The 27,439-nt window shown below is 36.5% G+C and overlaps 1 protein-coding gene across 3 annotated transcripts in view; it reads left to right on the forward strand.

Annotated features, from left to right (window-relative positions):
- Window positions 1-27,439, forward strand: part of SMYD3 (SET and MYND domain containing 3) — a 375,697-nt gene that overhangs the window by 18,092 nt on the left and 330,166 nt on the right. For all 3 annotated transcript variants that reach the window (XR_008429812.1, XM_053937663.1, XM_053937662.1), the window contains exon 2: window positions 25,061-25,124. Coding sequence is in view for 2 of the 3 variants with exons in the window: in XM_053937663.1 (XP_053793638.1) it covers window positions 25,061-25,124 (64 nt within the window). In the remaining variant the exon portion in view is untranslated. The remainder of the gene's footprint in view (window positions 1-25,060; window positions 25,125-27,439) is intronic.

The following is a 27,439-nucleotide window of genomic DNA, read 5'->3' on the forward strand; positions in this document are numbered from 1 at the left end:
AGTTGCTTGTAATTGCATCCAGAAATGTTTGTGAATTAGAGTGGTTGATGAAGTAGAGGTAGACTCTGCATACCAACCCTTCTCCTCCATAGCCCGGCTGGAGTATCCAGAAATGATAGGAAATTTCAGCTGGCCTTCAAGAGTAACACTGAGAAAAAACGCATTGCAGTAGATTGTTGCAGGAATGACACAAAGGACATGGTTGCAGGGAGGTCTAAGAAACCCTGTTTTGTTGGAACGAAGTAGAGCTAAAAAACTGGGTGTATGCATCATGGCTAGGGCTTTGCAGCCTGGCAGTAACTGGTGGCCCAAGGGTAGGGTAAGATTGATGGCTCACTCATTCTATTGCCCATACCCATCAGGTGTAATGTGGTTAAAAGCCTCAAGCTTTTATCCAGAAACTTTGTCTTGGTAATACTAAAAAAGAAACAGAGCAAACCATGCTTTGTTTCTTCTTAATTAGTATATGAACATTGGCGTTTACTTCCTTTAGATGTTGGATCTGGGCTTCATCATATGCAAATTGTCCTGCGTCTGTTTGTTAAATTGTGTTTATTTTACAACTTCCTGAGCTGTTTCTGATGTTGCATGGATCCCATTTTCCTAAGAGTCAGTTATGAATTTTAATGTTAATTTTTTACATGAATTTTTGTGGTAGTTCATGCATGTCTTATTTTAGATACTAGAATTATTATCTAAGTTGATGCTATAGTTGTCCTCTCCTACAGACCAATCCAAATCAATGACAGTAAATGCAAATTTATTCAAAGATTATGGGGAGCTCTCCAAAGATGTGTTTATAGCTGCAAGTCATCTGTTTTCATAGTCCATCACATGCAGTGTGTCTACTGATCTGAATGATCAGAATGGTCCCATTAGAAGAGGCAATTTTGATTTCTTCAAAACCCTGTGAGCAGTGAACTCCTTGTTTCTAGTGTACCTGTTATGAATGAATAAGGGTTTCCTCAGGGGAAACCAGCAGGGTATTGTTTTAATAAGAGGTCAGCAATGAGGCTGTGCTGCTCACTGGGTTCCAGCAGTATGACACTTAACCCAGCTTTTGGGTGCTCTGCAGGGTACAAGGTAGTGAGAAGTATCTGGACTATGGTTTCCAATTGCTTTGTGGTATGGGGTTTATGTGAGAAACAATAAAAAGTAAAGGTTGGGTTTCAAACTCTGTTACCTTTGATTTAGGAATTTGTTAGAAGTCTACTTTTGAGCAAAACCAGTAACTTTTAAATACATACAATTATATTAGTGCATTTTCATGTTTGTTCAAAATTCAGAATATTTTGGAAACTAATGAAAATAACTGGTAGAAATAAACTTTAGCTTTATACCTAAGGCATGGATCTTGAGCCTGAAAACTGGATTGGTTTAGTTCCAAAAGACAAAAAGGTTTAGTAGTTTTGGTAGAATAAAACTCAGATTTCAACCAGCGTAGACTGACTGAAATTGTGTACTATGCTAAGAATAACATTTCTTTTAACGCCCTAATTAGTCTTTTGTTGCTGTTAGGAAGTTTGCTTCTAAGTGTTAAATTGTAGGCTTTTCAACCCTAGGGTGCCCAGTTATTTGTCAGGTGTTCACACAGTGATGCAGCCTCTATGGTGCTAATCACCAGGTTGGGTATTGGTGGCCCTTACAGCACTGCGTGGTGGCTGACAAAGTTTGAAGTCCCACAAGTATTTCCTGGTTTAGAAAGGGCAGCTTCGGTTTGTCAGAGAAAACTTTGTTTCCAGATATTAGAATTTCTTTTGTTGTGCAACTGATATTTCAAATACAGTACTGCATTAAAAAAAACAGACTTGAGACTGTTTGTGAAAAGTCATCTGCAATTACAAAATGAAGACATTTTAAAGAGTGTACTTATAATAGTAGGAAAAAAAAATCTGTTTCAAGTTAAATACATTAATCCTGGGTAATATATTTAGTCTTGGGCAATAAAATTTATTCAGATTAAGTATTCTTATATATTCCTTACATTAAGAAAACCGTCTTTGTGAGAACATAATGATTGACTTTGATGTGGTCATTCTTCCACTGAAGCAGGATTTTTTTTTTCCTTAAAAAGCAAATTTAAACTTGTAATCAGTCTTTAGAGTGTGGAAAGTGCAATAGTGACTATAAATGAGAAATTTTGACAGACTTTCTAGGCATCCCACAACTGCTGCCATCATTGTGTTAGCTCTTTCAAATAAATGGATAAAATTCTAAGATTCATAGTCAGTCTGAAGTATTTATATATTCTTTTAAAGATTGCAATGTTTGTCATATGCAAACAATGTATAGTTTTTGTCATATGGCTTTAGTATATTTTTAGGAGGTGTATTTTATTTTTTCTTTTGATGCAAGTAGTAAGTTTTGCATGGATATTAAATGCTTTGTGTGACAGAGGCTTGTTAGCAGTATATTTTATACATGCAATTAATAAATAGTCTCCATGAGGCAAATTTAAAATGAGAAGTTGTACTTTTTGTTTGTTTTTAATTTATGGCAGATATCTGTTGCAGGTATCTTTTTAAGAATGGTCTATTCATGATACTTAAAAGAATTCGAAGATCTGCAAATATGCAAGTTTTTTTCTACTGTTACTATTTTGATCTTGCTCCCGGTTGGCCTCAGTAACTGTACCTTACATGAATTGAAATTCATGTCAGTGTGGGGCTTTAATAAATACTTCCTTACTTAGGGCTTTCATACTTTTATTTAGACTTTAAGAGGTATTTTTCCCTAGGTATTTTTCTTGTTAGAATATGGCTTGTTTTGTTAATTAAGTTTATGGAAGGACGTACAATGGCATGTTAAAGTGGAATCTGTCAGGCTTAGGGTGGGCTTAAGCCCCTCTGCTCAGGGTTTTGCAGAGCTGTTAGATACAAAATTTGAAGTAACTGAGATGGAGCATTAAGTGGAGAAGTTTGCCTGGAGGGATGTGTGTGCTTTATTTTGAGTGGGTTGGCATAGCACGCCAGCCAATGGTGAAATAGACCATGTGTGCTGCAGGTTGCTGGGATGGAGGGGTGAGATGTGAGCGCATGCACAGATCACTTTTAGTGAGAGAGAGCAAGGGTAGAGGAGTTTGTTGTGCAAAAAAGTCTTTCAAGAAGAGCAATATATATGTATTCAGCTATATATGTAGCTGAAGAGTGGTTACCAGCTGATCTGGTCACATCCAAGATATTTTTTTTTGGCATTTAAACACCTGCCATTGGAGAAAGATGAAATGTTGAATTCTTTGGGTAGGCTTATGGTCATATAGGTACTGCACAGTTTGGCTACAAAACTGTAAGATTTGTTCTTAAAAAAAGCTTGCTGTAAATATGTGGCTTTCTGACAACCAGTATGTATTTATCTTAATTTAAATTTTTCCTGTCTTTAGTCCAAATTTTAGATCAATTTGATTTAGACAGATCTGTGTTCTGGATTTGTGAAGCTACAGGGAAACAAGCCTGATTGAGAGATGCATCTTGACTTTTAGTGGTCAGGATTATGGCGGTAAATAAAGTTACATGGTTAATGAGCTCTGTGGATTTTCCTGTAATCTCAGGGAGATATTGGTTGCTCTCTGGTTAAAATTATGATGTAGCTGATATATTTAATGGAAGGATTTATCCATTTAAAACAAACCAGCAGAGGGGTTCTTCTGTTAGGATAGTGAAGTTGGCCTATGCAAGGCTCTATTCTCAGTATCAGTTCTGCTGTATTTGCAGGTTTTCTAATCTCTGCATTGTAGGTATATAATTCCTGTGGTTGGGACTGTTCAAATCCTTTCCTTCACTTTCTACATGGGTACTTAACTCTTCCAGAGCTTCTATGTTGGTATCTAGTTCAAATGTTGAAAGTACTCTTTGAAATCTGACTATCTTTACATGGCTTCAAATTGCTTCCAAAGTGCATTTAAACTAGCAGTGGTTTTTGGTTGGGATGTAGTCTGCTTATCTCTTGCATTTTGTGTTCTATTGCTCTTCTGTTTTCTGTAAGTGTAAACATTCCTGAGAATGGTCCCTTCCTAACTTCTATAACCTTCATCATAACCTCCTGAAATTTTAGTATGGTTATGTTCATTCTCTGATTTCCATGAAACTGATAGCTGATGTGTTTCTTGCTTTCATTGTACTGTGTATTAGAGTATGATATTTGGCTAATTAAATTTATCTTCTTTTCTTCTGTAAGTATGTAGTTCTCATAATTTGATAATTATTTTCAGAAGATTTTATTAGAACTTTCATAATGATGAGAGCAACTTCTATACATAAAGTTACTTGGATCCTTCTTTGTGGGATAATTTAAACTGTGGAAATTCAGGAGTAAAATGAAAATAATGAAAAAGAAATATGTAAAGTTCTGTTAGTGCCTTTGTTCTACCAGTGTTCCATGTTATGGAGATTTTAGATTGTTGATCAGTTTTAATGTATTAAAAATGTAAGCTGAGATGAAGAGTTTAACAGTGCTAAATATTTATAGCAGAGGAAAGTCAATAACTTTAGGAAAATGAAGAATTATGAGCCCTTTGTTTAAGGTTTCCAAATCTATGAAAAAGGGTTTACCCAGATATTTAAACTTGCTAATAAATAGCTTTCCTAATAAATTATTAGGTTTTGCTCCTACTAGGAACTTTTAAAATCTGTAAAAGTAATACTTCTTGCTGTAAGTAAACTTTGGATCAGTTACATTTGCATGCTGTGTTTGTTATGATTTTTTTTTTTTTGTGAATTATGGTACTTTTTGGAAGATCAATATTTAGACAAAACAATTTTTCATTTCCCTTCCCCCGTTGTTCCTGAAGCTTTTCCAGTTTTTAAACTAAAGATTTAAAATATCTTTTTTTAATTTGTTGTACAAAATGGGATGCAGTTGACTATTTTTTTTAAACAGCTATCTTGTAACCTCATCTAGCTTATATTCTACTGACTGAAACAAAATGCTTATACATAAATCAGTCTCTCTCCTCTTGATTATTGTGGGCAGTGATGCAGGGACCAATTCTAATAGAATTTGCAGGGAAGAAGTCAATTGAGTTTCGACAGGGGTCATGTAGGATCCATAAACTCCCACGGGGCAGTTATCAAAGATGTAACTGTATGCAATGGAGCATAGCAGAGCTAATGCCTTTTACTTACTGATTCTTGATTGAACAATTAGTTTGACAATGGTCACCATGCACTTTGCCCTTATTAGATAGGTTTGATAGTACAAACAATCTTACAAGACATTTATAAGCTTCAAGGTGATTTTAAGTTCACAGGTAATTCTCCCAAAGTGCTGCTTTGGTATCAATCAGAGACTTTATTTTTGCCTTCTTGAGTTTAACTCATACTCAATGTGTTTGTTCTTGATACTATCACTGCTTTATAAAACCCAAAAATTATGGGTTTGCCAAGCCCCATTTTAAATCTTTGTTTTATTTGGTTAGTTGGGCTGGTGCCACATAGCCCCTAGAAAAAGGAGAACGAATAAACTTACTGTACATACTGGTGTCTGTGTGTGTGTTTGTTTTTGAACAAAAATTACTCTATGACTGACTCATTTTTCTTAAATAGAGAAAAAAAGAAATTCAGGTTATAATTAAGAGGCATATCCCTTAAAGTAATATCTCTTGTATTTTTTTTTAATGGTTAAAAATAATTGGCAATTTATATTGGAGGCATTTGCCTTAGCTATTTATGCCTGCAATTAATGTTTACTAATTGTACTACTTTTGTGGTGAGTGCATTAATGTAGTAATAATCTCTATGGCAAAAATAGCATATAACACATAGCTATTGTTCTGTACAAAACAAATTTACAAGTGGCATAATAATGTGTCATCTCATTCAGTGTTTGTGTTTTGAACCAATATTATATTGTCTGTCTTGTGTCCAGATAGGGAAACAGGCAGGAAAACTAGAAGTTGTGCACCATTTTAAATGCAAACTTTAACAGATTGGCTTTTAAATTGATTTGTAGCTTTTACATATATAAAGTATTTCTGGCCAAGTGTGGTTAGATGGTAAATATTTGAGAGATTTCAGTATGCACATATGTTACAATATTGAATATTAAAAAGTATTCAGTGAAACAAAGTAACTTTAGTCAGATCCACATCTGGATATATGTTCAAATAATCATTTTCCTTCTTTTTGGAGTCAGAATGTAATTATTTTGATACAGTTCTTACACAGCAGCTGAGTTCTTAATTTAGATGCATTCAAAACTTAGTTTAATTGCAAATCATTCCTGTCTTATACAAAATAGTCAAGTTATCAACATTTTTTCTTCTGACAGAAGTATGGGCTTTATCACCTGCAGCTGTTGACTGATCATCAGCTTCTGTGAAATCCAAATCTACATATACATTTGAAGAAAATGGTACTTTTTAAAAAAATAAAAAGATAGTCAAAGTGAAACCACCACAATATACCAGGGTTTTTTGAAGACATGATTTTTTTTTTTAAGGTAAGAGTGGCAGAGTATCTGAAAAATTAGAGAAGGTGTAGTGTAAAGTGTGTGAAAATAATTCTTCTCTATTATTGCAGCTTTGTTTGTTGTAGGGGACATTTTTTGTTCCTGAGTCATTGTAAATCATTGGATGCAAATGGAATAATGTGGAAATAGCAGTGTTATGTGCAACAATTCTCTGTCGTTGTGATCATAAATTCATTGTCTTTTTTTTTTTATTATTAATCATCTTGCTGCTAGATTAAGGTTGTCTTTGAGAACTCTTGCATTCAACCCTTCATACATAAGCTGTAAATACCTAGTTTTCTCTTCTACTTGATGAGAGAGAGCAAAGAAATTTTATTGTGGATTAATTCTTGTTATCATTGATAGCAAATGGTTGAATGCAGACTGAGAATCTATGATAATAAGGTAATCTGTTTCCATTTGCAATAGAATTTTATTATTCGTTCTTTATAAACCATTTAGGAAGGAGTATGGGCTACCATTGATTAGTCTGTAATTAGTGCTCACAGGCAGTATGGTTGCAGCTATGCTGGAGGGGAAAATTTATCAGTTTTTAAAAGCTTCATGGCTTGTGTAGAGGAGCTAAAGTGCAGACTCCTGAGTGTATGAAATTGCCATGTTTATCATCTACCTAAATGCTACTGTGAGTTCTGCTTTATGTGCAACTGTTCCTCAAATTGAGGCAGGAGTATCAGGCATTAAATTCATAACAGATTGAACATGAGGCAATTATCATTAAGCCATTTGATGGTGAAGCTTATTCCCCAAGTCAGGAAGCTAGAAACAGGTATTCCATAACAGATTGGGAAAAGGCTTTTCAAAATGACCATATACTCTGTGCCGATGCACAGTGGAGCATCTGTGCAATCTTCAGGCAGTCATTTTTATACATTAGTGAGAGCATCAGTCTTTGTGTGACTCCTGTGGGGCATGCAAACACTGCTCAACTGTTATTTTGCTGAAAGATTTTCTTGCCAAATTTTATTGAAGTACATCATGGGGTAACATACAAATGGAGCTGAGATGAAATGCCTAAAAAGCCTATCTGGGAGCCTGCCTCCCTGTTGTGACTTGTGTTTGTTCTAGAGTTCGTCTTCCATTAAGTATCAAACCTTCACAGGTTAGCTACATTTGTCTTTCTTTAAAGCAGTTCCCGGTGTAACACTAAATTTAGTCAAGCTGCCTAATGTGTAATGCCAGTGCCACTGGCAGGGCATAGTGATACTGTTCTGTTGATGTTTGAGCTCATTGAAGCCTCCAGCACATAAGAGGATTTTGTGGCAGCAGTGACTGCTTGCAAGAGAAATTTGGAGTGCTCCAAATTACCCCTGTGGAAGAGGGAGAGGCAGCATGTCCTTGGCAAGCAGGGTGCGTGTGTCCACCTGTGCAGTTGTGTGCATTTCTTGTGTTATTTGCTCACTAAACAGTGGTGGAAAGGCAGGGGGCTGAAGGTGGTGTTGCTCGGAGTCTGGCCATGTTGCCTGCCTCTGCAAATGCTGGTCTGCTGCCAGGGTGGGTGATCAACATCTGTGGACCTTCCTCTAAATTGCTGCCCTGGGCTCTTTTGAACTTGGGTCTCTTAAAGTTGCATGGTTTTCTTGTCTGCCTCCTAATTCCTTGCATTTGCTTGATGCTTTTATCTTATTTCCTATTTCATTCTTCATTCTTCTCTGTTTTGTTGCTTTCCGAACAAAATAAGTTAAATTCCTCTTGTAATGTGAGTTCAGAATTGAAACTGATACCACAGTACTTAAAAGTTTTCAAGAATTTGATAGTGACCCTGTACCTCTTCCTGCATTGTGGAAAATAATCACTTGCATAGAACTCAAAACAATGAAGTGAAATTCATTGATACCTGTTCATTTAGAGTTCAGTTGAACCTGCAAGTGATCAGTTGCAGGGGAGAAAATAAAGAATTCCTCCTCAGCCCCCACAAAGTGAGGGACAGAGGAGGATTTGGAGAAAGCTGTCTTTCATAATTGCAAATATTGTATCAGAAAAGATAATCTGTAGTGTGAGAATGTAGGTTTTCAGGTTACATCTTGTATTTAAGCCATCACTGATGCTTGAGCATCTATAATTGAGGATATATTATAATATATAATTGAGGATATATATCTTCTTATTACTGTAAATAGATACTGTCTTAAAATTATGTATTGTAGTAAAGATTTGTATAATTGTAGTCTGTCTTCGTAGTTTTGTATCTTGAGCATGGAAAAAGCATTGATTCGTACAAATTTTCTAACAGGTGAATGATTATTGGAAGGTGTTGTGTGTAGTGGAATATCAAAGTCAATTATGGATATTCCCAATCTATTAACCTGTATAACCTTTTCTTTCCTTTTTTGGTATGATGAATGGAGGAATCTCTGTCACAAACTCACAGTCTTATTGTATATTAATGTCCCATCCTCTTTCAGATGGATTTGCTAAATTGTTTCACCAGACAAAGAACTACTTTATTTTTTTTTAACAGTATTTGTGTAGTTATTGAATGAATAGGTAATTGCAAACATTTTAAGTTTTTATCCTAAATATAGTAAGCTCCCTTGTTACAGGAATTACAAAAAAATTATGTAGTTTCTGCCATTTATAGATGCTGATTTATTTTTATTAAATATGTATATTTTAATTTTTCAGTATGTATATTTTTATTAAATATGTATATTTTAATTTTTTTATAATAGGGTTTGGTTTTACTTTTAGTTACTATATTTTTAATCCATTTGTCCCCAACAGTACTTAAATGTGTCAGTATATAAAGGAATCTTTTTCTTCTGCTTCTTCTTTTGATTTTTTTTTTTGATTTTAGTTTCTGTGTGGGGCTTTTTTATCCTCAATTTTTTTTGTGGTTTATTTGTTTGACTCAGTTGAGTGACTTGTTTTTTCTACTACTGCATTCATCCAGCAGTAGCGTAGTTGGTGAAAACTTTGTCAAAGACTTCAGTGGTACAGTAGAAGTCCATTGCTGAGCAAGGTCACGGCGTTCTGCTGTGAAGATCAGGGCTTTTGGACTTGGAAATCAGCACTGCAGAAAACACCAGTTCTCATTCCCAGAGCAGGTAGACTTCCTCCTTCCATTTACCTCATTGCCTTTATCCAGTATTTTTATCTGCAGCTCTCCACTCATCCAGCAAACGCATTTCCCACTAGAAAATGCTAATGTGTCATTTTTTTTTTATGTATATATGCTAAGTATGCTTTCATAAACAAAATTTTTCTTATCTTAGAAAATGTGCTTGAACAGTTTAAATCCAGTATTTGGGAAATCATTTTTTCAAGTCATAACCAGCAGAGTTTTTGTATTTTTTGGTAATTACACAGAATGAGAAAATTTTAGGAGTAAGAGAGATCCAAGAACAAGTAAGAACAAGTAATTCCTTTTTCAAAATGCATGAGATGAATTCACTACAAAAATAGTCATAAACTGATTTTTGGTTTATGTTTTTATAAGAATTCTGGTTAAACATTATAGAGATTATAGGATGGTAGGATGATTTATTCTGCCAGTTTCTCTGTTTGCAATTAATTTAGGGTATCCTGAATATGTTATTTTAATACTACAGAAGTTAAATATAATGATGTACTTAATTTAGGATTTAAGTTTTCTTGCCAGCATTCTAAAATGTCTGCACTTTTTTAAAAGAAAATGTAATTTTCTTTTCAAAGTCACTGTTCCTGTGAAAATAAAAGCACTTATAATAAGGCCATGTACAAGTGTTAATAAATTGATAGTCTGTTTTTATCCTTAGCTAACAGAGTTTAGATCTCAAGGACTTTTTTTCCCCAATTTTTTTTTTTCTGTATGCAGTAACACTACTAAGTATATAATAATTTCACTCTAAATGAGAGTTGTACCATGATCTTCTGGTGTCCTAAAATAACTGTTTTGGCACTGCCTAGTTTGTTAATCTGTTTGATATTTTCATAGTATTTATACTTTGGTATGGGGTTATGTGCTTATATGTATTTCCTTTATATGTATATAGAGCAGGTGACTGCATATTTATTTATTTTGGCAATATCATTAGTTGTTCAGAAGACTTTTATCCCCAAATCCCTTAGTTTTCCAGGCAGACCTAGAACATCTGTTTGTAATTCTGTCTTAGACATTGCCAGCACAAATTAGTCTTGGAAACTCATTTCACATCTTAGCTTAAAATGTTCACAGACATTTCAAGGTTCATGAGTTTTACAATAACAATTAATACCAAATATGCTCTAATCCAGATTTCCACACAAGTTTCTTAAAAGTCATTATGAATATGAACCTGGCAGATCCCCTTTCCAGTCAGGTACGTTAAGGAATTTCTGCTGTCTCTTGTTGGTTCAAACACTGCTGCTGCTCACCTTACCCATAGTTTAGGATGAGGAATATAGAAGAATGGTATAAGATGGCTGTGTGTGTGATTCATCCATCATTTCCACTAGTTCTTGCCTCATCATGTTTGTTTTTTGCCTTTTTTTTGGCAAAAAACTGAACTTGTGGATTTTTTTCTTTTTTCTTTTCTTTTTTTTTTTTTTTGTTTCTTCTTTTTTTTTTTTTTTTTTTGGGGTTTTTTTTTGGTTTTAAATGAAGGCAGTGGTCAAAGCCTTAGGGATTTTTTTTTTCTCTCTTGAAGAAAGGCTCATCTTAAACAGTGCAAAGACCTAGTACCATGCTGGGATACTTTCATTAAATTAGGAGAAAAAGTAGCATTGTATGAAGTACAAAAACGTGGCCCCGATTCAAGAAATTATTCTGTGCTGATGTCTTCCATAATATGCTCCCAATTTAAAGTTGGGAGACACCTGACATATATATATATATATTTATATATAATAGCATAAGGGGAAGCTTTTCAGTTTTGTGAATATTTCTGTTGTGAAGAAATTCTACAAAATTCAGGGGTTACTGATGTGAAGCTAACACATTTTATTAATTACATGTAACCAACATGCACTTAGCCTGACTTCAAAAACACTGGTGCACAGCAGAGGGGATGCCACAACTCAGCCCTGTCAAGTAAGGGTGTTCCAGGACATCAGAAATACCTATATAACAGCAGACTGAAAATTCAGTCTGCTTTAAGGAAGAAAACAAGAATTAATTAAAGAACACAGCTTAATTAAAATTTGTAATTTCTCTAATTGACTACCCTGAACAAACATATATTCTTTAAACATAACCTGTTCAATGTGAAAGCCATCATACCAGTAGAATATGGACTACATGCCCGTTTCAAAATACAGTTTACTTTTAAATTAAATAACTCAAATCTGTGTGGATCATCTATGGGTTAGATTTCGGACTTGAAATCTGAGTGGTTTCCTTGACTAAATGCAATTTTGTTCCATGGTTTGGAGCTGTGAAGAAATCTCATTGTCCTCAAAGGTGAATTTTGTCATGGAAACAGGAACTGCATTGTACTGGGTTAAAGGTATTCCTTACCTTTTTGTCTTTAGTTTTATCCTTCCTGTATTGGAATGTTTTTATAATTTTTATTTTGTATTAGCAGAGTACTGCATATACATGCAGCACTTAAAAATGTGTAAGTGCTGGTATTTGTCAAACTAATATTTTGGTAGTGGGACTTGCTTTTGTGTTTCTCTGAACTGTGTTCCTTTTGCTACTTTTTCGTGAACACAACTGATCTCTTTTTCAGATGGTGTATTCAGGTTTTGAGAACTCCACCAAAAGGAGAAGTCAAGTTATTCCATGTGGAATTCTTATATTCGGCTAAAACTGTAGGTGTAATTTGCATTCTTTTAGCTGTTTTAATAATCTGTATGAAATTATTCAGAGGCCTTAATCCACTTACTAGCTGAGAAATCCCCCCAGTTATTAACAGCCAGTGTCTTGATTAAAATGAAGCAAACCAAAAATCCCTAACCCCCAAACTACACCTGCACCTCCTACTGTTTATGCTGACAATTTGACTTTGGGTTTTTTGGTCTGACATTAAGAAGTGACCGTCTTGGGCAAGTATTTCCTGCACAGCCTAAGGAACCAGAGCAACAGAGGTTGGGTGTTTGCCTCTCAGTCTGCAAGTCATTTGGCCTTGCACCTGACTTGTGTAGGAACATTTTCTCTGCGTCTCTCATGTACAAGTTTGCTTTGTACAACTCATGCTTTCATAAGAAATACTCAAATCAGTTTTTCCTTAAGTACCTGTTGCAGTCACGTAACAACAGTGGGGACTCAACATAAGCTACATAAAGCTGTTGGCATGCTGCAGTGTGTTTGAGTGAAGCACAGAGAACATCTGGCTCTCCCTCCATTTATAATGACAGAGTAACTAATTTGGATGTAAAGTTTGACTGGAGACTAGAATTCTAGCAGTAAAGTAAGCTGAATGTAGGGTTTATGTAGATCCCTCTGATACTTACCAGCCTTTCCAGTGTGCACAAGTGCAGTGGTTTTGGTTTGCTGATTTCAGATTTCAAAAGCTTCTGCATCACTTCCCTAAATTTTCTTCCCATTCCAAACCACACCACTAAGTCACTTGTGTGCACTGACAGAGCTGTTGAAGGGGGCAGGTGTTCAAGGTGGGGCTGAACCTCTTCTGAGTTTCACTGTGTTACTGCAGGAGTGGTGGTGGATGTTCAGAAAAGGTGATGAGTTAAGAGTTTAACATTTTCAGGAGATACAGGAGGAAATAACAGATATGAGATGAAAAGTCACAACAGGAATAAAATGCCAATAGAGGTAGTATATGTATGGATAAGAATATATTCATGTATATGCATGCACTTAAAAACTTTTTATTTTGCAATCTTGATGAAAGTGAAATTTTTATAAAACAGTGTGGTTGCAATGGATCATTTCTTCCCGCAAGCTTTTTCAGCTCATTGATTTGAGGCATGGTTAACTTTAGAAATTACCAGAGGCTCATTTTTCTCCAACATATACTGCTGGCATTTCTTTTATTCTGCAAAGCAGAGCATTGCTTTTGGTTATTTAACTTTTACTGATACCTATAAGCCATATCAGCACTGACATGCATTAACAAAATCTCCAGCTCTCTCCCAGAAATTGCCTATCACAATAAACCTTCGCTTTCTTCCTTTGCAAATAAGGAATAACATATTTCTCATTTTCCTGTACTGTGCTCTGCAGAGTCTCATTCCATGGTTGTTGAACTGAAACAAATAATCTGATTTCACTCATGACCCATTGCTAAAGCTACGGTTTAATGATTAAAGGCTCATATTTCTTGGCCATGGAGAAAATGAAATTTAACTGAAGACTTATAATGATGTAAAAGTAGTACCTTCTGGAACATAAACCCCAATTTTAACTAGGTAATTGTGCAAAATCCATGGCCAATCCATATAAATTTGTGATTTTCATTATTTGTTTAAACCTCCTTGCTGTGTCTATGCCCATTTGAAGCTTCTTCAATACCAGTGGCAATTTTTGAAATAGAAAAGTGTGCACTGATGTATTGTCATCGGGACAAATCAGCAGGAAGGTAAACTGCAATCTCTTATGACATATTATGGCTTGGCAGCTCCTCTTCTTTTAACATTTGCTATGGAATGTTCTAAGAGAAACATGAGAACTGGTAGCTAAGTGTGAGGAAGCATGCTGTATGTTGAAATTCCCATTACTTAATTAAGAAATAGGCTTTTTTAAAATTAAAATATTAAAATAATGGCTTCAGATTTTTAAAACCACTTGATTGTTTCTCATGTTGCTGCAACATCATTATTCTGTTGTCTGATAAAATGAGCTAGAAATGGAGACTCTTTCACTGAAAAATACATGGGAATTTTTATTAAAAATTCAAGATGAAACAAAAGTAGTTGAAGTTTTGTCTTCATTTCTACAGTTCCATAAGAATTTATGAAAACTTATTTGCAAGTATTATCTGTGCTTCCTCTGTAAAATAGTTTCTGGGAGACACTAAATTATTTTGACATTTCCGTAGTTTGAATAGGTCTCTTTTGTGAAGATATTGACTGTTGTTAGAAATGTAGCAATACTAATTACAGAACCAGTTTGTGAGAGAGAGCTGCCATTTACAGGCATGCCTGAGCATGTGCATATCTTCAAGCACATCAGTTAGTGAGATGGAAATTTTCAGGATTACTCCTGGGGTTTGATGCCTTCCTGGTCAAACTGTCAGTTCTTCATCAGGAAAAATTGTACTAAAGCTAGTGATGATGTGGGGCTCTTGGAACTGAGCTGGTTTCTTTAAAAATATCTTTTTGCTGGAAATGGGCAAATTTTAAAACTTTGAAGAATGTGTAGATTTTGCTTACTGAAAATTTCTGTAGAATGGGTGGGAAGTAGACTTAGGCAAATTAACATTAGGCCTCATAGCTGTTAAATTATAATTTTTTTTTTCTCAAAATATATGGGTGTCACTATAATTAGAGGCATTTCTTTTGACTAATTTTTTTGTTTCTCTATTGAAAAAAAAAAAAGGAAAAGCAAACATGGATAACTGCTCTTTGAAACTGAAGAAACATCTATTATGCTTTTAGCCATTGGATGTCACCAGAGTACAGAGAGTATGTATTAGATGATGTGGAACTGATTTATGATTTCCTGTGGCTGTTTGTTTTGGACTGGGAAGGCTCCAGCATTGGAGAGGCTTTCTTAGATCAGTAGTCTCAGCATCTTGGCCAGTTTCATCATGTCTCTGACTCTCTTAAATTCAGAATTTTGAGGACAAAATGGGTTCAGCACCTTGTCCTGCATCTGCAGGGGCATTGACAAGAGTGAAGCAGGGGAGGAAGCAAAGAAGAGGTGAACAAATATCGCCGCACACTTCAGCCTTGGTATTTCCCTGCCTGTTACAGTGGCATAATTGGCAGAGGCCTTGAAAACCACTTATGTCCCCCCTGCACACATTGTGCTGGGATTGCTAATTAGCTCACTTACCTAATTTGCTCCCCACTGTTGGGTGGTGGTGCCCTGCCAGGTGTGTGGGGCATGGCCTCTGCTCTGTCAGGTGCCTTTTGGGCAGCCCTGGACACTGCCTGGGCTTTGCTGCAAGCACTGAACCTGCAGTGGCTCAGCTGGGTTTGGGGATGTCTGCAGGAGTTCCAGTACAAACAGGTTAATTAAAGCACAGGAGACCCTTGCAAAGACCTTTGAGAACCTTTAGATGAGGCTCCAGTGAGTCTTTAAGGACTTTTTACTTTGAGATGTGAAAAGTTTAGTATGTTTTTTAACACTAAGATTTCTTCCAGGCAATGTGGCATTCTAAATGGACTTTAGGCCATTTTAGCTGTAAAGCTTAGCTTTAAGTTTTAGCTCTTATATGTATAGTCCTGGTTGAAGGTCTTGCTTTCCATCAGTAATGGTGCAATGCAGGTCTGTGAAAATAACAATTTGGTTTTAACTAACTTATAGGAGTCAATAGTAAATATATATAATATATATATATATATATATATATATAATATATATATTATATATATATTTTTTATATATATATAGATATATATATTCTGCATTTTCTGAATAATTTCTATGTAGCATTGCTGAACCTATGCTAATATGAAATACCTTCATTCTTACTGGTGAACATTTCCAAAATTAAGCATTAGTGTGGGACCTATGGAACCCACTTTTCAGTGATGTGTAAAGAAGGGACACAGAAGGGGAGACATCCCTTCTATATTGACATCCAGAATCTGTTGGAGAAATAAGTGAGAGATGTGACATAAGAGATTTTATTTAAGCACTTGATAGGAAAAAGCTTTGTGAAATGCTTTCAGATCAATGCTTGGAAGTGCCACTCGTGATATGAAAATTGCTGGAAGGAGTATAAAGTGAAAAAGGATTTGAACCTGGTGGGGAAAAAATAAGACTTTTTGGAGATAAAAGACAATGCCTTTGTAATCTATAAAAGGAGAAAGACATTCTGAAATGGGAATGGTGTTGAAATAGAGTAAATTAGAGAAAAAATACAAACAGTGACAAGCAAACCAAAATGCCTCTAAAGCTGGAGATAATAAAATGACAGGGATAAAATACAGAAGATTTGAAGGAAAATTATGATGGAATGTGTCATTTAATGGTAATTTAAAAGACTATGCATCCAACTAAACTGAGAGATAACTGGTTAGACAGCTATTTGTAAATTTATTACAGTGTTTATAGATTTGCTAAAAGTGATCTTTCTTCAGTTCTCCCCAGTGTCTCACAGTTGTGTAGAATAGTTTTTAAGATAAACAATGGTACTCTCAGGAATAGTCTGCATTTCTAGGAGGTGAGGATGGACTCAATATGAGAAGTGCTTTTGTCTGAGGGAAACTTATGTGCATTTAAAGTGCATCCCAAGAGAAACAGGTAGAACAGAAAACCATCCTGCACTGGAGGGCTGGATCAGAGTGGGAAGCAGAATTACAGATGTCAGGAACATTTTCATGTTCTTCTAATGCAAAAGTCTTCATTGGGATTTTATGAGTTCATGACAAGACCACTTCAGATGTCTTGTGAAACTTCACAATATCAGATTGCACCTGAACTGGAAACAAGCTGTTTCTCTGCCCTTTCTGCTATTTGATAGGAGTACATTTTTCCTGCATTTTACTCCTGTTTTCTATCTTTGCAGATTCTTCCGCTTATAAGTAAGCAGAACTGACTATTCTGTTCCAGTCACCTATATTTGAATCTTAACTTGGATGTGATCTGACCACAAGGGCTAAGCAAGTTGAAAATGAGCAGTTCATTTGATGTATATCCTTTCCCAATTCTAAATCTATAGGGCAAAAAGCACTGGAATTTATTATGAGCCTATCTGTATTACTATGTCTGTCAAAGATTTTTGCCTGAAATATTTTATTTTTTCGTTCATCACTTTCAAAATGTGTTCCATAGGGAATGAAAGATCTTTTGGGCATACATGTTCACATTTGGAAAAAGAAAAGCAAGTGAATAGGCATCGCAGGATCTCTAAAAAATGTTTATGCTAAAATTATAAATTTGGTGAAGAAAGGAAAGGAGCTAAAAAAATAAAAAAGCTCATTAAGTTATTCTTCTCTGAGAGGGTCAGAGGGGTGTGTATTTCATTGAAAATTATACATCTATATGATACTGGAGGTAATACTAGCAGGATGTAAATGTTTACATCAGTATATTTTAGAGTAACAGCTTTGTTTTGGTGGGAAATTGACCTATGGGTTGAAGAAAAAAACTACTTAGATATACAGAAGATTAATGAACAAATTAATCATTTTTATAGGGAGAAGTGAAAGATGGGATGTTTTATTGTACTTAGCTTCATTAGATTTTAACCACATGTTCCAGAAATGAGCATTTAAAAATATTCCATGTAGCTTTTTTCCAGGTTGCTATGTTATAGATATGACCTTTCCATATTTTGAAATATAATCTTAGTCTTGCACAGTATTTGGCTTTCTTCTTTGATTGAAATCCCAAGGTGGAATGAATGTACTGTGTGACTGAAAATAATCTGTTTAAGCCTGAAATTGCTGGAGGCGTGTTGGCATGCCCACTGCAGGGAAGCCCTGGAGATGGCCTTGATTTGAGGGCAGCTGTGTCAAAGCAGCTTTGCAGGGTAAGGAGATGCCACAGACATTTTGTAGTAGTTACCTGAAGCTCTTGGAGCCACCTTCTGCTGTGATGCTGTTTCAGTGCTCTCAGTGGAGGACAACTGTGAGTTTTGCTGGGGGAATAATTAACAGTGTTTTCACACAACCACTGATTTCAGTTGTGATGGTGTTTGTTTTATTCACTGTGAACACAGATAAAGTGTGTGTGTTTGTACATATAATGTGTGTGTACTTATGTAAATGTAAAAGGTATTGTAAAACCAGTCTTGTCTCCTGGAACAAAAAACTCATGGTTTTGGGATATGTTGAGTGCTTTTCCTGAACAAGTTTAAGGGCCATGTACTACTGAAATTCCGTCTAAGGTAAATATTTTGGGTTTTAGTAGAGAGATTTTTTGGCATTTTCACGTGTAGGTTAGGATGAGAGGTAAATGTTGAATGGAGAAGTAGAATTCAAAGGTAAGATTAAATTTCATGCCAATTTGAGGGTCATTTTTTTTGTATTTCTTCTTATAAGTTCCTTCTAATATTATTGGAAAGCAGCACATCTGAAGCGTTTCACCATTTACCAACATAGTGGAGAGGAGTATAATTCTGTTCTTGGTTGTATCAGAATAAGTACTACACTTCTAGTGTCTCTATTTTCAAAAAATCAATGTGGTTTTTTTTTTTTATATTCAGTTTAACCATGGGAGCGACATCTCTTTGTGTCTCTAGATAACTTTTCAATTTCAGCAAGGACTATCTCACCATTCTTTTTCAAAATAGTGCAAAGAGGCTTTGAAAAATAAACACTTTTTTCCCCCCTGGCTTTTTGGCTCCTGCAACCCCCAAAAGAAGAAAAAACTAAAACTCCAATATAGATTGTCAGGAAAGGTTATACTGCAATGAAGAAATTACTGTAGACCATTACAAATTTTGTTTAGAGTATATTTTTCACAGTTTGCAGACCAGATATTCTTCAGAACAAAAAGTAAGATGCAGAAAAGAATGATGGGAGATATACCTAATACATAAAACCAGAGAAAAAATAAGATCCAGAAGATCTTGTCAGTTAAAGTTGTATGACCCATGCATCTGTGGAGTGTGTATTTTAAAACCAAATACAGACAGTACATATGTAAAAAAAAATATTTGTAAGGTTTGAACAGAACTGGCACCCATTCTAAGCAGAAGGATCATCTTTCTCCTCATCCATTTGAATTCTGATTTTTCCTTGTTGAATACATGCAGAAATGTTTCAGGATGTTAAGTGGATGTCTGGGTATAACCAGAATTACAGAAACTAACAGCAAGTGGGCATTCAGAGTTACAAAGTAAGACTTCAGAAACCAAGATTTAAGTTATGGGGAGTCATCCTGAGTGCCAAATTTTTGTTTATGCTAGTAAGTAGTGTCCTTCAGAGTGCAAATTGTCTTAAATAACCTTTCATTAACAGGTTAGGTGCTTTGGTTGTTCATTTGTTCTCTTTTACCTGGACAATGCAATACCACTTCTGTAGAAGGTTCAGGTATAAAGTAGACGATCATTTTATTTGGAAATAAAGTAGATGTGTTTTCCTTATATAAAAGGTCTTGGTTCTCACTTGAATAATGACTCTGATTATTGATGGTTAGCTGTAGTTGCTATCTTTTAACTCTACTTCTACCTCCAGAATGCTATTTCCCAGTGCTGCTCTTAGGTTAAAAAAATATTAATTTGTATACCTAACACAAAGAAGTGTGCAAGTGGAGAATATGGGAGATTTTTGCACTACTTTTAGGAGCAGGGAATTCAAAGACTTCTTACCTGGTGTGCTCATGTTTGCCCAGATCCAGTGTGGGACCTGAGAACAGTGTACAGCATAACCTTAGGGCAGAAAAGCCTGGCAAGCCTTATTTCAGAGGCTGCGGGCCATGGGGTTTGTGGAGGGAGTCTTCTCCTCTGCCAGCTCCTCCGAGAGTGCAGAGCAGGTCCTGGCCAAGGGAGAGCTGTGAGCCTGCCAGGCTGAGCCATGTCAGCACCCAGGGCACCAGAGGGGCTGGGAACCCCTGCTGTGGGCACAACTCACTGCTTGCAGAGTTGTTGCTTGCCCAGGGCTTAGATTTGGGATGTTACAGATGCTTATGCCCCAGGTTGTGCTGCCTGGCCCTCAGCACTGTTCATCCTTGTCCCCAGAGCCATCTTCCCCACAGTGCCTGGTGCCCATGTGAGTCAGCAGTGGAGTAGCAGCTGGGGACCAACTGTGTTGCTACACCTTATTATTGGGAGAGAGGTGTGGAGAGAAAGCTGTACTTACATTTAACATAACCCCTGTGCTCTCAAATCTACCAAATGTAAGATGGCTGTTCGCTCTTCACAACTTTATTTTTTTTATTAGAAGACAGAGGCATATTAGTTAAAATGATGAATGACTTCTTTGCTTACTGTAGGTATTGATTGCTTTCACTTTGTGACAGGCCTGAAATGCACATACTTGAGAAAATCCAAAAAGACTTTATGCACTTGACAGGCTTGACTGAATTGCAAAGGTCTAAGAATTTGTTCAGGAAATTAGTTCAGCTTGACATGCATTGGAAAGAGCTGCTCTTTTCATTCATGTATACAGGGCAGGATTATTAACTGAAAAACAATATCAACAACAGAAACGCAGGAGGGGATTTGTGTGAGATAGTCCTGTTTTCCTGTAAGATGTGGCAGAAGCAGAAGTGTGAATAAACTATGTAGAAAGGCATGTTGAACACAGTCTGGTAATCAGTTCTGTTATATCTGACACTTGTGAGTAGGGCTGAAAGTCAAGTGCCTGCAATCAGCAGAGAAGCGTAGATGCATTTCCATTATAAATTAAGTAGTCTAATTGTATTTGGTTGACTTTGTTGTGGTATTTGAAACTTATTAGACAATTCCTGTCAAGCAGAAGTATTGTGTGATGTTTTTAAAAATGCACCTATTTTTTAAGTTATGCGAGTGCAGGTATGGCTCTGATACAACCTGATAATCCAGGCAAACCCTTGTTAACCTCTTCACCTTCTTCTTTAGATTTTAATCTTTAAAAAAAAAAGGAAAAAAAAATTCTGAGGAGGGTGTGTCCACTGGGGCAATTCCAGTCGAGATGTCTTAATTGTTTTTTCCCTTTCTCATAAGTTTTCTTTTGTTTCCTGTCCATATCAATCTCCTGGAAATTCTTCCAGCCACCTCTGCATTTGGTGTTGCTCTTTTGCCTTCTCAGTACACATTGGAAGAGCTGAGTATATGAACAGTGTTTGTAGACCATAATGATGACAAGATTTAGCAATAACCAAATTCCTTAGAGGAAAGATTCTTAACCTGACTATGCTAGAGGTCAACTGACAACCCCTGCTTACTTTACACATGTGGGTTTTGGATTTTGTTGTTGTTTTTGGTTTTGGCTGTTTGTTTTAGTACAAGTCAAGATGCTCACTTTTGCTTATTGTTTTGTGAGGGGTTGTAGTCATTTGCAAAATACTGTGTTGGAAATTTAATAATGTATTTTTAAATACTACATCTTTCCTTTTTGTTGCAGCAGAAACCTTTTGAGATTAAAGTATAATTGGATCCATTAGATCAAATTTTGTGCATTTTTTCATCCATGAAATTAGTAAAATTAGGTGAGATGCAGTAGGTACCTTGTAAGGGACCTGATGCTATCTCAAGGTGAAGTTTACAGGTAATAAGAAATGCATGGGAGTATCTGACAGTGACTTTAAAATTCCTTTAATAAAGCCTATGACATCAATAAAATATCGAGAAGGACAGAAATATACCAGGGAAATTGCCTTCTTCTTAAAATGTCCTAAAATACATAAATCCTCTATATATGAATACACGAATCTGACTTTAAAGGATTTAAGAGTTAGTGCTTTAGATGATGCTGTTTTACACTTAGTATGCCATGTAGCACGATCCGGAGATGTTATTAATACAAAAGAATCTTTTTTTGCTCCAGGAGGGGAAAGAAGGATTGGAAGAGAAGGCAATGATTTCATTAGCAGCTTTACTATTCAGCTCTCTGACGGGCATTCTACATCTACTTGTCATTCAAATAAATCTCAAAGATGAATGGATAATTCATTCATTAAATGGCACCAGGAGGGAGTTGCCTTATTCAAATAATCTGACTGAAGTGTCAGTTTGACAAAAAATCCAGTTTTGAGTAGTGCTTAGATTTTTGTGTATGTGTTTGTTACTGCAGCATCATTCACCCTTGGGGACAAAGGATACAAAGGAAATATTAACGTAAGGTATTGAAGCTTCTGAGGTTGCTGAGGAAATTTGGTGCTTTGTGGCAACATGTCTGGTCATTGTGTTACAAAAGAAAGATGGAATATGTGTTGGTAATTTGACACTAATGATTCCAGTAAATCCTGGCATCTCTTGGAAAATTGCCAAGAGATATACCAAGGCTAGGTATCCTTGCAGTGTGTTAAAGTTATTGCATCTAGCCTTCTCATGGAAGAATGTGAAAACTGAAGGAAGGACTCCTCTGATTGTTGTGGGTATTGATTCATTTAAATTCAGCTTCCAGAAAGTTTTAATTACTCTGCCTTGGAAATCTGCATTTTACCTGTTGCTGCTGGGACTCTGTGGTACTTCAGCGTGTTTGGGACTAAAATTGCACATGCTCCATTTTCAGACTCTGAACTCATTATTGTGTTTTGGTGAATAACATGTAGAACAAACAAAGTCTGCCTTCAAAGTGTTTTTGCTTGAGCTTCTAATCTAAATTGAGGAATATATCCTCCTCTACCAGAACGTGGTTAAGATTGTGTCATTGCTCAACCTTGAAGATGAAGCAGCTTTCCCCAGCTGGCAAAATGAAGATTTCACACTTGTTTCCAGCTCTGAATCATCCTCAGGCATTGCACCTTAAAATCAAAACCTATTGTACCTGTACAAGATTTTAGCTTCTGTTTATAGAAATCCAACGGTTGCTATTTTTTCTCTCTCAAGGGCTGGGTTTTCAGATAGGAAGGTAAAGAATGCTGTAGGAAAACATCTACTTATATCTGAAATATTTATAAATTACGTTTCTCCTAGTAGTTAGTATGAATACCTACAAAATATAGTGTGACAAAATAGGGATTTTTATGCAGTACAAGTGAAAATATTTTTACTTGATTTTAATGAACTGTTCATAATGCTCTTCTTAATATTTGACCAATGCAGCTGTCTAAACTCCCCAAATGCTTATAAGAGTCCTAAGATAATGCATCAGCTCTTACTTTTAATAATTCAAACATAGTAAAACTTTGATATATCAGCAAAATACCTTTTTCACTTGTGGGACCTGAGGAAAGGGGAGGTTGGTTTTTGCTAGAGGATGGATGCTCCATGGTATTTCTGGTGTGCCTGTACTCTTCAGTTTTGGCATAGCTGAAATAAGTGGGCTACATTGTTTATCCAGAAGTTCTAGATTGAAGTCTGTGGGTGTGTTGGTTCTGTCTGGTTTGCGTGTGGCCTGTGGATAGTGTTCTACGTTTTTGAAGTCATCCAGAAAAATGAAGATTTGGGAGCAACTGAGTGGTGTAAGTAAGAGACGGTCATGTTGTAAAGCAGTTGGTCTGGGAATCTGACTCTATGGTATACAGCCCCTAGATGGCTGACAACAGCAGAGGAGTTTTCTTTTGGTTACATCAGAAACAGCAAATCACATCTTTTCATCGCATCAGATGAGAGTGCAAGTGAAAAGAGCACATCTGGGACTGATGTGCAGATACCAGGGATCTTGCAAAGTAAAGTCATTCATCTGCTCATTTAAACTTGTCCCTTCAGTTTGAAATGGGTTGTTTTAGACAGCTATTTGTCAATTAAATTGAAAAGCTGAATTAATCTATATAATAAAATTTGAGGCCGCTAAATGTAAAAGATTATACCAACATAAAGATACCATTACTAAAATTACCTTTAGAAGGGGACAGCAGCATGACTGAGACCTCTTTCCTTGCCTTGTAGAAGGATGGAGAAGGGGGTACTGAGGAATAACTCCTGGTGATAGTTTGTTGGGTGTAAGTGAGCCATATTCAGCCCTGTGCAGCTCACAAAGGGAATAGTGGCACGCAGTGAGGTACCTGTTCTTTTTCACTAAGATCGGAGGGGTGGCCAGGAGGAAGTCTGAGGGGAAGTAGTAAGAGTTGTGCTGTCCACAGAGCCCATATAATTGTTGTCTGTAATGTAAATTGCCTGCCTTTGGTTTTAACAACAACAAAAAAGTATACTGTCTTCCCAGCCTAATGAATGACCATAACTCACATCAGCAGCCTTGCATGTTAAGAAATGAAAGTGAACGCTTTGCAGTGTTACCAGAATAATGCATCATGTTCAGTATCTTCTACAGGAAAATGAAAGGGAGAGGAAGCCTCAAAATCTGTCTCATTTCTACTCATCTGAAGTAAATATCTTACTTATATATTTGAGGTACAAGATTTGCTCTGTGTGTGCTTTCATATTAAATGCTTACTTACTGTCTAAAAATATACAGAATTTTGGTGATGTTTTCTTAAGTCATATAGCTAAATTAAGACAGTATCAGAAAACCGTACTACAAGTCAGGAGGTGCTTTTAACCTTTAGATTGTAATGTCTAGGTCTCGTAGTTCTCCTTCTAGTTTTCATTGGATTTTTATACTTCCCTCATGAATTTTTATTTTGTTTTCATTGTCCACTGATCAGAAGTGTTTTCTTGGAATAGAAATTTCTGCTGATATGTCAACTTTGGACTGTGTTATAAAGATAAAATTCGATGTCACAGCCACAGGTTCACAGCAAGGTCTGTTTAAGACAGTGATGCTTGCTTGCTTAAGACAAGGCTCAGATAGTAAATAGATAAGCTAGCTGTATTGCACCACTCTAATTATGATGTTATCTACAAAAACAAACTCCTCAGAGTTACAGCAACATGGCAAAAGCACATTTGATAATTATCTTGTTGATCCAAAATGTCTCCAGAGGTGCTGAGTGACACAAGTAAAGGGTTGTGACTATAGCTTTGAACGTAACTATGTACAATTTCTTCTTGCATTACAGTGCGTATTAGACTGTGCTTGTTTTTACAACCCTGTATAATGCTGTATTTACAACCCTTTTGTTTTTTTTTCTAAACAGGAATGAAAATCTGCACAGGTGCTCTCAGTGCAAGGTTGCTAAATACTGTGGTAGATCTTGTCAGGTAAGATAAAAATAACATCTATAAAGGGTTTAAGAAAATAGGCATTTGAAGTCTCCATACGTTTTGCATGTTGTCATACCTCCACACTGTAATTTATTTGTGGTTTTGGACAGGGTGGGTAAACATGTTGGCTTGTTTTATTTGAGTATTTTTAAAGCTATAAATGTGAGATTCTGATAAAGTACAAAGGACAAAAATAAGTTGAAATGTGTGGTGTTTGACTATACTTGGTGAGAGGAGGAGGAATAATTCCTAAGCTTGTCTGTAGACTGGAAGCTCTAAGTCAATTTTGCAGTAAAACAATTAGTATTTCAGGAGTACTTTTTATAATGGTAAATTCTATATTCCAGTTTTTTAAGAGGAAATAAGGGTTAAGAATCTGTTGAGAAGAGAAGGCGTTAAGGAAAACTGCATCTCAGGAGATTTTCAAGAAGAACAATGGTGCATGGCAGGAGGACAAGGGACAACAGGCTTAAGTTGAAAGACCAGAGGTTCACATGGGGTACAAGGAAAAGCTCTTGACAACCAAGAGATGGGACAGGCTGGCCAGGGTGTTTGTGTGATCTCTGTGTTTGAGGATTTGCAGACTCTACTGGATAAAGCTCTGAACTGGGTCTGACCCCAGAGCTGACCCTGCTTTGGAACTAGAGATCTCCATAGATCCATGCAACCTGACTTAACCTGCGATTCTATCCTATGAAATACTTCTCAGAGATGAAAAGTTCTCAAAGGCCTAAAATCTCAGCTTTTATATTTAACTTGATATATTTAACTAGAGATCTCCATAGATCCATGCAACCTGACTTAACCTGTGATTCTATCCTATGAAATACTTCTCAGAGATGAAAAGTTCTCAAAGGCCTAAAATCTCAGCTTTTATATTTAACTTGATATAGAGGATTGCCTTATAGAACACTTGAAGTTGTAAATGGTTCCTCATAGTTTTCCACTGTGACTTTTTTTTTTTTTTTTTTTGGTGGGAGGGTGAGGGTTGGTAGTGGTTGGTTTTTTGGGGGATGTGTGTGTAAATTTTTTTTTCTTTTCCTAAATGGAGAAAAATGAAGAAAAGTAGCTACTGGTCAAAGTAGACTAGCTGTAACGCTCTATAACTTTTTAAATTAAGTCTTTGACATTCCAAAGCTCATAGAATGAAAGCATCGTAGAATGGTTTGTGTTGGAAGGGACCTTAGAGATCATCTAGTTCCATGGGCAGGCACCTTCCACTAGATCAGGTTGCCCAAAGCATGCCATTCAACTTGGCATCAAACACTTCCAGGGATGGAGCATCCACAGCTTCTTTGGACAACCTGTTCCACTGCCTCACCATCCTCACAATAAAGAAGTTCTTCCTAATGTCTAAACTAAGTATACTCTCTGTTTGAAACCATTCCCTCTTGTCCTTCCACTACATGCCCTTGTAAACAGTTGCTCTCCAGCTATTTTTTAGGCCACCCCTTTAGGTACTGGAAGGCTGCTGCAAGGTCTCTCAGCCTGTCTCCATAGGAGAGGTGGTCCAGCTCTCCAGTCATCTTTGTGGCCCTCTGGACTTGCTCCATCTTCTTCTTGTGTTGGGGGCCTCAGAGCTGGAGGCAGGACTCCAGCTGGGGTCTCACCAGAATGGAGCAGAGGGGCAGAATCCCTTGCCCTGCTTTGGATGCAGCCCAGGACATGTTTGGCTCTCTGGGCTGTGAGTGCCCATTGCTGGGTTGAGCGTCTTGTCAATCAACACCCCCAAGTCTTTCTCCTCACAGCCAATCTTGTCATGTATCATGTGCTTCTATAAACAATTCTGCTTTAATGTAATCTGTAGTGTTCTCAAGGTCCCACAAATCCCTCCTTTTGGGGCTTAAAACATATGGAGAGGGAAAAGAGGAAGATCTGTCATTTTGATTCATTGTATGGCAAACGTGTGCAGTGTACATTAGGTGCTTACTGTAGCATCAATAATAGTGCCACAGGTAGATTTATTATGGGAGATCATAAGGAAAACATGGCTATAAAGACTATAAAAGACTGGAGTATTTGCAAGGTAAGTTTAAAATGTCTTCTAAGAGAGTCATTGGCAAAGCTTCTGTTGGCAGGTCTCTAATAATGAAACAAGACTGCTGGCGCTGACCTGCAAAAGCAGATCTGCAAGGTGTAAGCAATAACCTGTTCAACTTAGATATAGAGGCAATGGAGGTAGGAATTGGAGCTGCCTCTTTGAGAAGCACAACTGTGTGAACATTCTTCAAGAATCCATAAGGGATAGCCTAAAGCCATCTTTAGTGTCTTTGCTTTGTGCTTCCAGCTCTGGGGTTCACATGCTTGAAGCC

The sequence above is a fragment of the Vidua chalybeata genome, chromosome 3 (assembly GCF_026979565.1).
Source record: "Vidua chalybeata isolate OUT-0048 chromosome 3, bVidCha1 merged haplotype, whole genome shotgun sequence".
Classification (NCBI taxonomy): domain Eukaryota; kingdom Metazoa; phylum Chordata; class Aves; order Passeriformes; family Viduidae; genus Vidua; species Vidua chalybeata.